Here is an 18,554-nt window from a genome sequence, read left to right on the forward strand (position 1 = left end):
TTGATACACATATTTTTAATGAAATAATGGGAATATAAATTCAACAAACCTGTTTGTATAGGAAAAGCTAATAGCTTTTTTCCCAAACATTCCACCTTCTTCCAGTAGATTAAAAAGGTGTTAGAAAGATTACTAAACAATTAAGGGAAGGAAATTTAAGTAAGAAAGATTTTTGACCTGTGGACATGATTGGGAATGACTCCACTCAATCCCAACCAGACATTCCTCTCAATAGGACAGAATCAAACTCGATCAGAAAAAATCGTGGTTCTGACACCCATATTAAGAAGACATTATACACAGATGTTTTTAGCAATTTGAACAAAACATTTGTCAAAATATTTTTTCTCAAAAAATTTCCCAATTTAACTTTATCATGTATGTAAGGATATTGCTTTTTGTGTACACTCCAATAATTTAAGATATGTGCCATTCTATCACTTAAACTAACATATATAGTATTTTTTTAGTCTCATATGAAGACCATTGTTTATTGGGTAACTGTTACCAATCAATCTTTATTTAGAAAGCTGTTTTTATTCACATCACATCTTAAAGGCTGTGGAATAAAAGGCATAAAAATATCAATGACAGATAAAACAGAGAAAATTACTCTGAACAAACTCTTCTAGAATAGTGTGGTGCATATAAATTATGAAAACACTAAAACTTGATCAAAAAAGAAGGTCTTTAGCTTTCATTTAAATGCATGAACAGATGTGGCAGACCTAATATCAATGGATAAATGGCCCCAAAATGTGGAGTATAAGAACAAGATCTCTGAATGTTTTTAAACTCATGCCAGGCATGGCTGGATTTCTCTAACAATAAATGAGTAAAAGACCTAGGGTGCATATAGGGCAGTTTTCTGTCAACGTTTATAGGACCTTGGCCACCAAAGGCCTTATCTAGTTCTGTGAAAAGAATGATTATCACTTGAAAACTGATTTGATTCTTCTCAGTCACCTGTGCATATGAAAACAAGTTGAGCCTCAGTTCAAAAATGAATACTATGTAAGTCTATTTGGAATTATGCCTCTAATTTATTATTATAAATTGTATTCTTATAGATAAAACACTATAAAAATCTGTAACTCTATTACCTCAACAGTTCCTTTAGTTTGATCCAATTGTTATGTGTATGTGTATTTTTGGTAAAATTTTGAGGTTTGGTCAATCTAGCCAGATGTTGTAAGTATACAAGAAGCTTGAATTCTATGGAAATACATAGCATGGTGGCATATGTTCTCACAAATATATTAGGGTTACTATACAGTCTCCAAAGATTGAAAGATCATGTTTGTTTGTTTGCTTGTTTTTTTAATTTTATTTATTTATTTGGCAGAAAGAGAGAGAGAACAAGCAAGGGAAGCAGCAGAGGGAGAGGGAGAAGCAGGTTCTCCACCGAGCAGGGAGCCCGACATGGGGCTTGATCCCACGACCCTGAGATCATGACCTGAGCCGAAGGCCGACCCTTAACTGACTGAGCCACACAGGCATCCCTGAAAAATTGCATTTTAAAAGACAATTTACTTTACGAACTAAAAATGTTAACTGTCATTTCTTCAACCAATAATCTATATCCAACTTACAATCTCCAAATGCCATAGAGAATACTCTCAAATGTATCAAAGTTAATAGTCATTTTTAGAGCAATAAAAAAATAAAATAAAATAAAAGACAATTTGAAGCCTTACAAACTTTAAGAACAGACAATAGTTATATTGTGTAGGACAACATATTAATTGTGTGTTTAAAATCATTGTTTATATAATCTTGAATGTGGATAACAACTGAAAATCATATAGAGCTTTATATCTTACAAGGTACTTTTATTTACATAATCTCATTTCATTTTATCTGTCATTCTTTGAGGTTTTTATTGTAACCTAACAAAGCCTATCAATTTGACTCCCATATATTTACTGTAATTGTTTCCTTTCCTTCCTCTTCATTTCTTGTTGTATTCAGGAATTTATGAACCTGGACTACAAATAATCTATAAGTTACCTTCCTGCCTGTGGTTTCTTAACATTCCCCTTCATCCTCCGCACTGATGCCGGAAAGACTTTCTAATATAAAATCTCTGAAAAAGCCCTTTGGTAATCACAGGTTTTTTTTCCAGCCTTCCCTCCATTCCATCCCCAGCTTCTAAACAATGTTTCCTTCACTCTAGCTTTAAGGAATAACTTAAGCGAAATAATACAGTATGTTATTTCATACCCCTATATTCTTAATCATGCTTTTCTCTCCACCTAAATGTTCTTCACTCCACCTGTATCTACTGATAAGCAATATTCCTCTTCCAAGTCCTAAATAAAGGGTCAAATTCCCACAAAATTTTCCCTTCTCTGCACACGGAGCTGACCACTCTATTTTGTCTATGCCCACTGAATTCTATGCACACTTTTATCATGGCTGTCATGTTATGTTTATCTTTCTACCTCCACTAAGTAGCTCCTTGAAAGAAGGACTGGACTCCTTTATCATTGTACCTCAAGTTCCAAACACAAAAGAAAAAAAAAAAAACCTTCAATATTTCTTGAATATAAGAATAAGTAATTGAAAATCAGGATTGTTTGAGTTCAAAGACTAGTATTTCTCCTACATCATATATATGAAAATATATTGGGGCGCCTGGGTGGCTCAGTCGTTAAGCGTCTGCCTTCGGCTCAGGTCGTGATCCCAGGGTCCTGGGATCGAGCTCCGCATCGGGCTCCCCGCTCCGCGGGAAGCCTGCTTCTCCCTCTCCCACTCCCCCTGCTTGTGTTCCCTCTCACGCTGTGCCTCTCTCTGTCAAATAAATAAAATCTTTAAAAAAAATAATAAAATATATATATATAATGTTTACTGAATACTTATGTAATGCCCAACATTTTTAAAGCAATTTACATCTTATTTTACTTTCACAATTCCTTATGAGGATAGCACTATTTTAATGTCCATTCTACAGACCATCTAACTAACTCTGAGGTGTTAATCCTCTAGGGTCATACAAATAGTAAGGGACCCAGGGTCTAACTTCAGAGACCCTGGATTTAACTGCCATGTATGCCTTTATAACAAAAGTGAATATGGGAAAATTTATAAATGAATGACACCAGAACATTGATGTAAGGGATTTACTCTTTTGAAACCTTAATTCAAGGAGTTAATGGTGTCAAATCAGAAACCAACAAGATCTCTCCCACCTTCCTTCCATTTCTTATCTTCGTCCATGTTATTTTCCCTACCCCCCAAAATCTACATTATACAATGAGATTTGTATAGCATTATAATGGACTCTGTCAGGGAAAAGTAGTTTTAAAAAACTGGTAAATCTTTATCCATTCATCTGTTGATGGACATCTAGGCCCTTTCCATAGTTTGGCTATTGTGGACATTGCTGCTATAAACATTGGGGTGCACATACCCCTTCAGATCACTATTTGTATCTTTGGGATAAATACCCAGTAGTGCAATTGCTGGGTCATAGGGTAGCTCTATTTTCAACTTTTTGAGGAACTTCCATATTGTTTTGCAGAGTGGCTGCACCACCTTGCCTTCCCACCAACAGTGTAGGAGGGTTCCCCTTTCTCCACATCCCTGCCAACATCTGTCGTTTCCTGACTTAATTTTAGCCATTCTGACTGGTGTGAGGTGGTATCTCATTGAGGTTTTGATTTGTATTTCCCTGATGCCGAGTGACGTTGAGCACTTTTTCATGTGTCTCTTGGCCATTTGGATGTCTTCTTTGCAGAAATGTCTGTTCGTATCTTCTGCCCATTTCTTGATTGGATTGTTTGTTCTTTGGGAGAAGATGTGGTGTATATATATACAATGGAATATTATGCAGCCATCAAAAAAACGATATCTTGCCATTTGCAATGACGTGGATGGAACTAGAAGGTATTATGCTAAGCAAAATAAGTCAATCAGAGAAAGACAATTATCATATGATCTCACTGATATGAGGAATTTGAGAAATAAGACAGAGGATCTTAGGGGAAGGGAGGGAAAAATGAAACAAGATGAAACCAGAGAGGGAGACAAACCATAAGAGACTCTTAATCTCAGGAAACAAACTGAGGGTTGGTAGAGTTGGAGGGCGGGTAGGAGGGATGGGGTGGCTGGGTGATGGACATTTGGGAGGGTATGTGCTATGGTGAGCGCTTTGAATTGTGTTAAGACTGATGAATCACAGACCTGTACCCCGAAACAAATAATACATTATAAGTTAATTTAAAAAATGAGTAAATCGTTGTCAATTTGCAAACTGCCTAATTTAAGCCTGAAACTCTTAAGCTGACTTGTCTCCCCTGCCACACCAAGTGTAAAAAGGTACAGTGCCAAAAGATAGACTTTGTTTCAAGTGTAAGAAGAGAAGTTTTAAAAATAATGTTTTTTTTTTTCTCTTAGCTCATCTTGATATTGAGGGGTTTTTTTTTTCTTAATTTTGTGTTGTAACTTGTTTATGTATGTAGAATTTATGGGAGCAAGTATTTTGGGGCTAAAAAAAGCTGCCGTGTTATTTTCTTTAAACTCCCAAGGAAAAATTAATAAGAACCGGAGGTAAGCATTTGAAAATATATCTGTAGAAACACCTTCCTGAATTAAAAATAAAGGAAAAAGGCAGGCAAACAAAAGAAAAACTACAAAACAAATTAACTCCCGGAGCCTGATGCCTGATCTAGAGAAGGATGGCAAGAGCATTTATGTTTGACCAGAAGAGAATTTCACTGCACCTTGAAATTTCAAGGGCACATGCCACTTGCATGTTTTAAGAGAAAGCTTTTTATAAAGGCCAACAAATTAATTTATATATGAGTGCTTGAGATTTTGTGTGGGATTCAGACAGGCTACTTCCTGGAGAAAAAACAGTTAGCATAAAATACACTAAATCTTCCTTGTCAAAGTTTATCCCTTCTATTGATTTCTTCGTCGTTTCTTGTCATTAATATCTAACCCCCAATATATCAAGAAAATTGTCACCATTATTTGCCATCTAGGCCCAGTGGACCTGTTAAAAATAATTTCATTTAATAAATAATTGACTGAAGTAAGAATAAAGTGAGAGTGGAAAACAGCCATGTCAGAAATTTTAAAATAAATTTAAACATTACAAACCTTTTGGTAACAAGTAAATTTTGGCACATAAACATCATAAAAGATGAAAAATATGTCACACCTCCTTCCAGGTTCTTGCTGTAAAGCATTGCCCAATGAAGTCTTTCCTATCTAATGACTAGCTAGATGAAATTACCATATTTCCTTTTGTTCTTGGAAATATATTGCTCACTTATAGACTCTAGAAAATTCATCTAGATACTGCCATCTGAAAACTCATTGTCTCATTGTCTGGGATTCCACTTACATGATCCATTTCATATCCATGATCCATTTCACCATCATTAGAGTACTGCTATCTGTCCCTTTGGATTTATCTTCTGATTCATCTAATAATTGTTAAACATCTTTCTCCATCAACTTTCTTCTCTATTCCATTAAAAACAGAAAATGAAAAATTCTGAAATCTCAATTGTGTTCAATAAAAGCTAAAAGCAGACTATAGAGATGGTATCTCCAGCGTTTGCTTACACCTTCTTAAAAGATGATGCAATATTTTGGGAAACAGATTAGTAAAAGTGAAAGATAATAATTACTTCACTATTATTCTATCCTTCTAACAGAACCATACCATAGGTAAACTTTTCCTTAAAGGACTATTGTAAATATTTTAGGCTTAGGAATTATATGGTCTCCACTGCAACTACTCAATTCTGCCATGGAAGCAAAAGCAGCTGTAGACAATACATAAATTAAATGTAGTTATGTTCCAAAACAAGTGTATTTACAAAAAGAGGCAATGACTTTGATTTTGACCCTGGTTTATATACCTCTGTGTGACTAGATGACTTCATCATTCTTCTGTTTTCTTATTATTTTTGCCTTTTAAAATAATTGATAATTATTGATGAAATAGAAAAATTTTTCAAGATATAGAAAAATGAAGATCACCAAGATCGTATAATGTAGCTTAGACTTAAAGATACGTCCAGTGAATCCATAAGATAGTATGAACTTCATTCTATTTTAAAATAATTTTCACTTTGTTCTCTGAGGAGTCCTCAGAAAAATACATGTTATGAAATACCAATTTTGCTAGTAGTTGGTGATATTCAAAAATAAAATTTAATTCTAAAATTTGGTGTAGTAGATCCTGATGATATATTAGGTATTATGGATCTCTTATGTACGGGTCATTGTGCTAAATGCCAGTGATGGTACACTTATCTATGTCTGTATTTTTCTATGAAACACAGGATCTAGGCACCTGGAACAAGTAAGAACCACACAAGTCAGAAAATCAGAAAAATGTTTGAGGGCTATGTTGACTAAAATTTAATAGCAGTGGGGACTGGCTAAAAAATAAATGAGTGGCAAAAGTAGATGTGATGTTAATAAAAAATGAGAATTGGTAAAATTTGGGTAAGATAATATAAGAATGATGTTTTAGGAAGTATTTAAAAAGTGAGGCTAGAAGGCAACTAATAATCTCTGAGAATGGGGACAAATCAAGGGTCAAAAATTCCTTTGAGAATTGAAAATCAAAAAGCAGTTTCAGATAAATGAAGGAAAAGAAGAGGTAATACAATATGAGGTTAAGTCCAGAAAGGAAAACTAGGGTTATGTTAATTTAAAAAAAAATGTAATTAATCTGTGAAAGATTCAGAGATACCCTAACATTATTGCCTAAATTTGCTCTTACATTTACATTTACCAAGATTTTCACAAGAAAATTAATCTCTCACTTGGTGGCAATTGCCAGATGCCCGTCTGTGGAACAGAAGAAGTAAAAGCATCCCACCCACCAATTTAACAGCTTGACTTAAGAAAATATGAGACAGCTCTTGGTGGGAGAAGACAAACAAAAACAAACCTAATGGACACTCGTCAAATTAGAAAAAAAGTACGTTCAATTAATTACATGAAAACTTCTTTATAACTTGAATGCAAAGAACTATGGAAAAAGAAAACTAGAAACACTGAAAGAAACTTAATTTTGCACTGAATAATTTAAAACCAATTTGGTGAAACCTCTAATACTTTTAGGCAGTAAGAACTGTTATATGAAGATTTGATTCTTAAAACTCTCTCAAAATATTATTCTTTTATTTATTTATTCATTTATTTTTAATTAACATATAATGTATTATTTGTTTCAGGGGTACAGGTCTGTGATTCATCAGTCTTACACAATTCACAGCGCTCACCATAGTGCATACCTCCCAATTGTCCATCACCCAGCCACCCCATCCCTCCCACTCCCCTCCACTTCAGCAATCCTCAGTTTGTTTCCTGAGATTAAGAGTCTCTTATGGTTTGTCTCCCTCTCTGGTTTCGTCTTGTTTCATTTTTCCCTCCCTTCCCCTATGATCCTCAAAATATATTTCTAAATTAAGTTTATGATCTCTCTGTGGAATGCATCACTTGCTAATCTGAAAAATGCTCCTTTTGAGGCTAGAACTTTAAAAAATTTAAAAAATTAAAATTAAAAAAATTAAAGAGTACATCGTGTAAAAGTGTAGAGCTTCATTTTATTAATAACAAATAGTATCCATATTTTAGCACCTTATGGATAAGCAGAGAGAGTGCTTAAGCTATATTATATGTCTTTGGCCATTGGTAAATGCTACATTGGCAGTAAGATTTTAATGCAATACATATTAATGCCAACTCTAAAAGTGGTTTTACAAAGTGCATTATAGGAAGTAGTCATTACTGACGGTTTTGCAATACAAAAGTAAATATTGGAGACATTGTGTAACAAAGAGAAAATTAGGAGTCAGAAGCTCTGATGTCCTAATTCTGCCACCAATTAGTTGGACAATTTATTTAACATCTCTTGTCTTTGTTTCTTTATCAGACCTGAACTTATTATTTTGGTTTCCTCCTTTTTCTATTACACTGGTTAAGTAAAAAAATGCCATGGATTTTTCTCAGTGAGTCCTATGTTCAACTGTTCCTGGTTTACTCTAACGTGTACTAGCAACTGAAAGGCATGTTTTACTAACCAGGACAGGTCCAACGAGTAGTTTCCATGTCATGATAGAAACCTTGAGGATTAGGGGAGCCTGGGTGGCTCAGTCTGTTAAGCATCTGCCGTTGGCTCAGGTCATGATCCCAGGGTCCTGGGATGGAGCCCTAAATCAGGTTCCCTGCTAAGTGGGGAGTCTTCCTCTCCCTCTGCTTCTCTCACCCCCCACCAGCTTGTGCTCTCTCTCACTCATTCTCTCAAATAAATAAATCTTTAAAAAAACAAAAGTTGAGGGTTGTATTTCTAAAAAGTATTGTGCTTGGCAAAACTAGAATTAGCAAGATCAAGCTCTCCTAAAGTACATGGGTTAGCAGGGGAGGAAAAGGAATCAATATTACTGTATTAAATATGTTTAAAAACTAACAGAAGTTCCAAAAGGCATTTGTGTCCAAAGAAAATCTGAGTTGTTGGCATTGTAAACTTACTCTAGTAGAATCACCTTCATTTTCAAGCAACATTGCTGCAGCAAGCATCCTGCCTGATCTGCTAAGATAAATCTTTACTATAATTAAGGCTTTAATTAGAGAAATTGCATGTCTTTAAAAATATTTTTATTAGATTGAGATTGAGTGTCTTCGAACTTATGTACATCATTGTTTCATTTTCAAATTTTTCCGCTATGTAACTCTTCCAGATTAAAAGACACTACACAGCAAGTAAATGCAACATGTAATCCTGAATTGGCTCCAGGAAATAAAAAATGCTAGAAAAAAATGTCTTATTAAGACATTTGGCAATATTTTAATATGGATCATATATTAGATAATAGTATTAGTCAATTCCTAAACTACTCAAAATCCTAAAATTGATCATCGTATTGTGGTGATATAAGAAAATGTCTGTTCTTATGACTACATACACAGAAATATTTGTAAGTTATAGGGTATGTCTATAATCTACTATCCAAAAGATTAGGAAAACAATAATTCAGATTAGTTTGTGATAAGGAAATTCCAGCGGGGAAGGGAGAGAGAGAGGGGAGGGAGAAAGACTGTAGAAGTGGCAAAATGTTAAGTAAATTTGGGTGAAGAGAAGATACATAGAAGTTATTTGTAATATTCTTGCAATTCTTCCGTAAATTCAAAATTTCTTTAAAATAAGGGTTTTTAAAAGTCTCTGTTAATTCTTGCCACATCCATATTATCTAATCAGAAATTATTTTCTGTATTCAAGTTTACATTTTTCTGGACCCTTCCTTTTGTCCATATATAAGGTGAATATATCTTTCTCTGCACTACCATGTACATTCTGTCATGCAGGGAGGGTCCTTTTTTTTTTAAGGAAATAACTTATAACCTACAAGGCATTGTCATAAATACTTTTTTAAAACATATTTCTATACATACAAATATATGGGAATAATTCCAGAGAGCCTCTGGAGTCCTATAGATCGAACTGGTTCTGAACAATTGATATATATAGAAAGATCAGCTGTTTAAAAAAGACTATATTATGCTAAGTACTAAAATTTTTATTAGTATACTACACTACTTACTAACTATAGTTAGCTCAGGATTACAGTGTCTCTCTCTTTAGAAGATGATAAGCCAGAGTTGTCATAAATGCCAAAATTCACTAAGTCACCTTGATTTCACAGTTTAGTAGGGCAGATTAAAATCATAAATTTATTTTAGACATTGCAATTTTAGCATGACTCCCTTATCTAATATCAAATTGTGGCATCTCAGAACCTCATGCAAAGCATGATAATCAGTTTTTAAATGCAATTCCTGAAAAATGGATTTCGGCAGAGAATGAATTTGAAACTTCAAGCTGGCCGTGCCTGGGAGGACATGTGAGTGTTTACTGTTGAGTTGTGACACACATACATTTTTCTTAGCAAACTATTGACAAGAAGGCGTAACACTACATAGCTTATTTCTGACATAAATCATGGTCCAATGAAAGTAAGAAGACCATATGGCCAAATGGTGCCTCCCTCTCTGATTTACTATTCATGTATTTTTTTAAATACCTGGGTAAGTAAAGAAAAACAAGTAAAATTTTAATGAATATTTTAAAGTAAAAGTGAATTTCACAAGGGTCAAATCATTACAGAAATGAAAATTTTCAACTAAAAATGAATATCTACAAATAACACCTTTAGATATTAGGCAAGATAATTACAACACCCAGCTGAGATTCAGTAGATGAACAATTTTCCTAACGCTAAAGGTGTTTCAAGATGCCCTGGGTAGTAGAGCAGATTGTTCTGTAATAAGAAAACCCTCAGTCACCCAGATGAGGATCTAACATTTGAACTTTGCAGGCCAATATATAAGAATTTACATGACCCTTAACTTGAAGAAACCGATTTTCTCAGATTCTTCAATTCATGGAAATTTAGTTTTAAAACAAACATTCAGAAAACATGAGTCCCACTGTTTTTACAAATGTGAATTCACCTTTTTGCCCAAAGTCACCTGGTGGCAGAAATAGGACAGCAACCAAAGTCTTTTGGTTCCCAGGTTTATCCCTGATGCACTCCGCTATCTCACTTTTCCATTTTATGTGAACACAAAAAATGTGTAACTGTTAAAAAAAAAAAAAACATTGTTTTATGGATTTTCAGTCTTTAGTAAAAATCATTAGATAACAATTTAAAACATATTCCTCTTTGAAAGAGCGGATCTCTCAGTGCATATATTATAATTGAATGGGAAGAAAATAATCAAAGACAAAATTTCACAATAAATTCCTTATACTTACCTTAATTTGTACACTGAATATTTTAAGCTTATATGATGTACATATTCTTTGAAGATCACTTATTTATGAATCCCCATTTCTTGCTTTGTATTGAAAAGATAGTTTGAGAGTATCTATTTTATTTCATTTCATTTTTATACCAAAGGCTTAAATATCTTCAAGCCTATTAATTGCAATAGAGCTAAGGAGTTCCTTCTAACTTCTTTTTGTGGCATGGCATTGATTTAACATAAAGATTTTCAGTACATTTCAATAAGAAGTTAGGCAATCTAGTTAAATGAAATAAGTAGAAGAGAGATAACAAGGTGATGATGAACATCAAAGCAAATTTTCAACAACATGATAGTGTTCCTATTCTAAGAATAAATATGATAAAATATTGACAGGAACTCTAAACCTAGCTGTGGTCCTGATTATTTGAATTTCAATTAGTATGATGATCTGCTTGTATATATCTTGAAGTAAATTTTATTGATGACCCTTCTTCATTAAATCAATTGAGGATTTCAATTCCAACTCTCACAATATATGGAGGGTTTAAGGGGCTAAGAAACAATCTCTTATTCTCTTCTGTTAAAATCAAATATGCAAAGGTTCTCATGATAATTTCACCAGAACAAATTATATGGGAGCCAATCACCATGAAAAACACTTGTCTACTATCAAGCCCTTTTAATTCCTTGCTACTCAAAGTGGTCCGTGAACCAGCAGCATCAAAGTATGTTAGAAATGCAGAAACCCAGGCCCTACTTGAGACGTACAGAACCATAATCTGCATTTTAAAAGAATCTCTGAATGTTTTATATGCACATTAAGGTTTGAGAAGCATTGCTTTATTTTATTTTTCTTTTAAAGATTTTATTTATTTATTTGACAGAGAGAGATACAGCGAGAGAGGGAACACAAGCAGGGGGAGTGGGAGAGGGAGAAGCAGGCTTCCTGCAGAGCAGGGAGCCCGATGCGATGAGGGGCTCAATCCCAGGACTCTGGGATCCTGACCTGAACCGAAGGCAGACACTTAATGACTGAGCCACCCAGATGCCCCAAAGCATTGCTTTAAATTAGATTTGCAGAAGATATGAGAGAGAAGGAATGAGTGGAAGCAATTCTATTTACATCTGTATTTTCTTCCCTAACCAAACATACCACAGTAGCATGTATACAATATTATATACTATTTGTTAGATACTTTGTGAAGACTTTTATATTCATTGTCATGTTTAAATCTCACAACAAACCTATGTGATGAGAACTGCCACTGCAATAAGAAAACAGATTTACAAAAGTTAAGTAGATAGGGCAAGTTCACACAGATAGTAACTGGTAGGAGGCAGTCCGACTCAAGAGCTTGGGCCCTTAATCATTATATTTTATGGCTTAGCATCTGGCTATATGCAGATTCCAATTTATGTCAAAATATGATACCAATTTTTGAATGGAGAACATATAAAGGCTCTAGTGGAAAAAAATTCTGCCCTATATATAAAAAAATTATCATTATGAATCTTAAATAGCCTAGGCTTTCAAAATCCTTTATATCTTCCAATTTGTGATTTTTAAGATGATAAAATACATAATCAGAACGTTTGGATAGGAGGGCGCCTGGGTGGCTCAGTCTGCCTTCCACTCAGTTCATGATCACAGGGTCCTGGGATCAAGTCCCATGTCTCAGGCTCCCTGCTCAGTGGGGAGTCTGCTTCTCCTTCTCCTTCTACCCCTCCCCACCGCCCATGCTCTCTCTCTCACACACTCTCTCTCTCAAATAAATAAATAAGATCTTTAAAAAAAAAAGAAAGAAAATTTGGATGGGAACAACAACTGGTTAATTACTCATTCACCAAATAACTTTAACTTGTACTTGACCCTCTACTCATAAAAATATGAAGGGAGATAATAAGAATGAGTTATAAAACGATTTAAGAGTGTTCTGATAATCATAATACTAGAAAATACTTGTATCTGCCTGGAAAAATGTATGTCTATATTTTCCTTTAATCTGGAAAAGAAATTATAGAATCAGAGAGATACATATTTTTTACATTTTTCTTTCTTTAGTTACAGCTATTTTTTGAAAAATTATAAAAAAATAAGAGGCTACTCTATTTCAGCGGTGGTGGCAAGGACCAAAAAACTAGCAAAAAGTGAAGGAAATACTATAGTGTTTTTATTATAATATATTCTAATATGATTAAAATAGCTGACATTTCCTGAATGCTTGCTTACATGTAAGGTGCTGTCACATGTGGCTATTTTACAAAATTATTTAATCTTAACCATGAAATAGAGACTAGCTTTATTCAGAAAAAGAAATACGGAACTGCTAAATGTTGGATCTAGGATTTAAACTCAGGTAGAGAGGATCTAGTCTCACACTCATGCTGCATAACTTTAGGAAAAGCTTCCTTTATTTCCCAGTATATTTAACATATTTCACATTTCTTCCCTCTTTAACAGAGAATGTACGAATAAATTTCTCTTTGCATTATTTTAGAGATGTAAATGATGATCTACTTATGATCACACGGACTTAATGGACTTATAAATGAGATAAACGCCTTAGGTTCATGGGATCAATATATGTGAATTATGTCTTTAGTGTCTAGTTCTTCATTAAAAAAAAATCTTAAAGACTGAAAGATAAACTATATTGTACTTTGTTTCCTTGCACCATCTAGTGGATTTAAATGACAAGTGCGGCAGTAGTATAAATGATTACAAGTCAATTATATAAGTCAAATTTTCAAACGTATTCGGAGAACTGTTCCTAAAATCGTTATTTTGGATCATACCACAAATGTGCACGGCATTATTCGTCATTTTCCTGAGGGAATCAACTAAGCATGTGTGCTGAATTCATTAGTGAATGTTTAAACCTACAAACAAAAACAAGATAAAATAGCATCTTTGCAATTCTTTTACGTTAGAGATAATGAAAGTCGGCTCCGTTTAGTTCACCCCAACCGTATTCATAAATTGCGAGGATTCCCAGGAAGCTGCGCGGCGGGAGAAGCACCGGGAGTCTGCGCAGAGCCAGTGCGCAGGCGGGCTGAGGAGCGGAAGTCGGGAGGCGGGGCTGAGCCCGGACCTGGGAGCGGAAGAGGCTGGGGGTGCTGGCTGAGGCGCGGAGACCGTTCGGCGGCGAGTCCCGGGCCAGCCCGAGCTCAAAGTCCCAGACCCCGGGAGACGCCAGAAGAAGCTGAAGGACCTGGGGTTCCGGAGCAGTCGCTGCTGGCTGCTGCTGCTCTTCTGCCTGTGCACCGCGGACGCCGCCGCCCCCGCCGCCTGAGGACGCGGCCCTGACAGGCCTCTAGGCCTAGGCGCGGCCCCAGGAGCCCGTCGTGTTGCTGCCTGTGCTGCTGTGAGTAATACGAGCGCCCTCTCCACAGTCGTTTACAAATTAAAATGGAGGAAATTTCGTTGGCTAACCTGGATACTAACAAGCTAGAGGCCATCGCTCAGGAGATATACGTAGACCTAATAGAGGATTCTTGTTTGGGCTTCTGCTTTGAGGTGCACCGGGCAGTCAAGTGTGGCTACTTCTACCTGGAGTTCGCAGAAACTGGTAGCGTGAAGGATTTTGGCATTCAGCCAGTGGAAGATAAAGGAGCATGCCGCCTCCCGCTTTGCTCTCTTCCTGGAGAATCTGGGAATGGGCCTGATCAGCAGCTGCAACGCTCACCCCCAGAATTCCAGTAGCTGCAACATGAGAGAGTCAGAGAGTGACCAGGACAATAACATAGACCGGTCCTGTGGTTTGGAGAAGTTAGGTATCTAAGTAGAAAAAGAAAAAAAAAAGAAAAAAAAAAAGAAAGAAAGAAATCAGACAAAGTCCCAATTCCCATTGAACATCCTAGCCTTTAAAAACCCAAAGTGGAGAATTTAGGAATTCGGATCCTTTTATATTACCTGGAATCAGCTTTGAAACCCTGGGCAGGAGGAGCTGTACATCCTGTGCACCGTACCATGCAGGTTGATCTCTACACCAGGAAGTGCACAAGATCCCTGTACTGTCCCCAGTGCACAGGTGAGCAGCTGTGTGCCCAGCGTATAAATCCTTTGGTTCCTCAGCCTTTCTGTCTGCCTGATGATGTCAAGGGCTTTCTGGATAACTGACAGTTTGGACATAGCTGATGGTCAGGCCTTAATCGTTGGGCCTCAATGGGACTGCTCCTCTGATCTCTGAGCCTCTGATTTGGATTTCTCCAAGACAAATGAAAGGTATGAGATCTGGATATTAACAGTTCCAATTTGGGAAAACCAAGAAAAAGAATTACAACTGAATCTGGTAGGGGAAGCTCTGTGATCTTGGCTCCAACAAGAAGAAAAGGTCAAAGCTACCAGTTTCCCAAAGGTCCAGCATTACAGTGACTTGAACGGACTTGGGGACAAGGGCTAACCTTTTGCTGAACACAGCCCTTTGTCTTGCACCCCACCCGGTGGCATAGGCTTATTAAATGGACAACTTGGTTATCCAGGCAGGCTGAGGATTTAGTTATGATCCCTTAAAGAGGTAGCAGGGGCCTCTGCAACTATGCACGATCTCTTAAGCTGCAAGATTCATATCTGGATATATTATGCTGTGAACAACAGTTTGGTGGGGCAGTCATTTTCTTACTCTGAGTTACTAGTTACCTAGCCAGTCCATGTGTCTGACTTGGTCATTATGCCAGGTCACTACCTGCCCCCTATGCCAGGGTTAGGCCTGAATTATAGAAGAGCATAATGGCTGTGCAGGAGACTGTGATTTGAAAGCTGAGCCCAGAGGGGACCTCTTTCAGCTGCCCTCTATGTTAATGGGTTAGTACTAGGAGCCAAGGAGCAAGACTGGGTCGTCTCTCATCTGACTACAATATCCTATTGAATGCCCCTGTTCTTGGGTTGGGCAGTCAAAGCTCTGTTCTAGTGAATATCTAGACTGTCACCACCTCTGCCCCTCAGGAGGGGCAGCCCCTTCCATTCAGTCCCTTTTGGACATTCTTGACAACAAGAGCTGTCTTTTTGTTGTCAGGAGTCAGGGAATGGGATAGGCAAGGATGGGAAATGTGAGCCACATATCAAAACTACCCTCCACTTTACTCCCTGATCGAGGGTTTATGAAGTGTAGAGGGGTGAGAACCCCAAAGTAAGCGGGAACGGTGCTGCTTTATTTGAAATGTTTTCTTACCTCATTCTGTGCCCCAGTAAGGGGCCCAGCCTCATCTGTCTGGCTTGGCCCCAGGTTCCTACTGTCCCCTGCTCCACTGCCTATCTGGTGCAGCTCACGACCCCAGGTGCTGCCTGCTACCCTGCTTTCACACTGACCAGTTTCAATTCATCTCTCTTGATGCTCCTGCTTCTTAAGCCTGCCCAGTTTCGCTTTCCTTGGCTTCTTTTAAGTTTTTCTTTTTCTTGGGGTTTTGTTTTGTTTTGTTTTGTTTACTTTAGGAGACCCAGAGAAGAATCTTTCTGGTGGGTTCCTCTGTTGGGATTAAGATGGGGAGAGAACATAATTTTTTGTGTATGAAAGGCAGTGTCATGCCTAAGCATTTTCCTATAGGACTGCCTTGCTAGATGGCTTCCTGCTGTGTCCTACTTCATAAGGAGTTACACCTTCCCACCTCCACTTGGATACTGCCTCTTAGGACCTAAGCAGAAGACCAGTAAAGGCTGACTGATACACACAGGGATGGAGTGGGTCCTGATCTATTTTCTCTAACCCTTGCTGTGCATGTATCCTTCCTTATCCCAGAAGGAACTGTTTGGACTGTATGGGCTGATTTGTGTTACATATAGACATTAAGTGAACCATAGTGATAGGGCTTCAGGACTGTCTATTATTGCATTCTCCCCCTAGAATTGTCCTGGTCAGTGTTGAGGTATAGTTACAAATTGGTCTTCAAGAATTGTGCTTTTTAGAAAGTTAAAGCTTGGGAAGAGCTAAAACAATATTGGATTATCTGCCCTTGACTTTATAGACATCTCCTTCTAAGGGGATGCAGAGGGAAAGGAGGGTCTAAGTGAAACTCTGGCCTGCTTCCAGATAATGTCTGGGAAACAGGCTGAAGGTACGGTCGTGGTCCACTCTTCTTCAGAGAGGGAGCTCTGATTATAACATTATTGTTTCCTTTCTGGTCATTCTCTTGGTTACAGGAGGAAGAAGTAGAAAGTAATTTTGAATAATTGTTGGTTCATATTACCTCCCTCTTGGTTATTGTTTTTGTTTTTTTTGCCCTCCCGTTATCAGGGCAATAGCCCTAGGCCTGTCCAGGATGGGTATGAGGTGGGCTAGGTCCAACAGGTGCCCTGAGGGGACAAACTAACTCCTTTCTTTTCTGGGGAGTGAATTCTCCCTACCATATAGTTGACAGTGGTTAGGAACTCTCCCTTTCCCTACCTATCTTCCCTCTAACAGCAGAATTCCTATCCTTCCTTCCTTCCTCAATTAAGTATATTGATCACCCTGTAATTCTATTATGTATCTTGAGTGTGTGTGTGTGTGTGTGTGTATGGGGGGAAGGGGTTCTTTACAAATTTTTGTGGTTTGTGGCTTTTTCTTCCATACATTAGTTCCCACCACCGCATGTCCAGGGGCCATTGCCTGGCATTATCGCATGCTGGGATCATTGGGGAAGTGTAGTGAAGCTCACCACTGTTGTTTGTTTTGGAGATTATTATTTTTGCATAAGTAGTCCATCCTATACAGATTGCTAACTGTGTATTCCCCTTGCCCCTATGGCTGCTGGTGTAAATAAACTGCATCTCCCCATTGGTAAACAGTACTAATAAAATTTTAAAAAATGACCTTATTTAGACTCTGTATGTTCATCTTTTAAGATTGTACATGTTTTTCAGGTATTGACATAGTAAAATAAATGTTGAATTGCTGTTGAACCCTAGTCACTTTCTCCTAAATGGGAGTGTAGAGGAAGTTTGCCCAACTTTATTTCTCCATCTAGTCTTACAAATTTAGCTTTCTGCAAGATCCAGTGAAAAATAAACTAGGTGGTAAATATAATCCAGGCCTGTCACTAAGTCCAATGTGAAAGCTACTTCTATTTAAGTGGAACTCAAGTTACCTTAATATATACATTTTTACCACATTTTCAGGCTAATATCCTTGTTCTCAAAAGACAAATGATTCAAAAAAAGAAATGATTCATAGCAGAAAATGAGTCGACCTTTCTAAGGGTAATTTTTTCCCAATACTTTTCATTATTCTTTTACCCCAACTCTTTAGGTCTTTCAGTTTGTCTTAGAGTAATTCTGAGAATATTTATTCCTTTCACTTCCTAATCCAAAGCGGGAGCACTTCCCTTAGAAATTGTATGTGTTACTTAGTCCTGTTCAAAATCACTTATTTGCTAAATGTTCTAGTTCATTAAAGAAATAGTCCCAAATTGGAAGTAATAACTTAGATGAATAAAAATTATCATAGAAATGGGGCCAGCAGAAAAACCATCTCAGTACAATACCTCAGGGATGTTACAGACCTGTACCGTGGTATTGAGTCACCTAATATTTAAATGCCACTGCAGTAAATACTTTTTGTATGGTATTTTGTATATTTAGATTGAATTAATGTATGTTCTTTTTAAAAAGAAAAAAATTGCATACCTCTTAACTCCCTGGATACTGCATTTTAACTACAGCATGTAGCATGAGGTCAGGAACCTAATTTATTTGTTACTTGATGTTGACAAATATGAAGACCCCCAAAATAAACTATGCTCTGTAGTTAAGGATTCAGGAAGAGCTTTCTTTGCACACAGTAATAACTTAGTAGCGCCTT

The 18,554-nt window shown here is 36.9% G+C and overlaps 1 protein-coding gene across 1 annotated transcript; it reads left to right on the top strand.

Moving 5' to 3' along the window:
- Positions 1–13,861: 13,861 nt before the first annotated feature.
- ATXN7L3B (ataxin 7 like 3B) lies at positions 13,862–17,571 on the top strand. Its single transcript, XM_028091338.2, has one exon. It carries the CDS (start codon positions 14,189–14,191, stop codon positions 14,480–14,482), a length of 294 nt encoding a protein of 97 aa, XP_027947139.1. The 5' UTR covers positions 13,862–14,188; the 3' UTR covers positions 14,483–17,571.
- Positions 17,572–18,554: the final 983 nt, after the last annotated feature.

This window comes from Eumetopias jubatus, unplaced genomic scaffold (genome assembly GCF_037043125.1).
Source record: "Eumetopias jubatus isolate StellerSeaLion01/CBP00866 unplaced genomic scaffold, mEumJub1_p1.0 scaffold_8, whole genome shotgun sequence".
In the NCBI taxonomy this organism is placed as follows: Eukaryota; Metazoa; Chordata; class Mammalia; order Carnivora; family Otariidae; genus Eumetopias; species Eumetopias jubatus.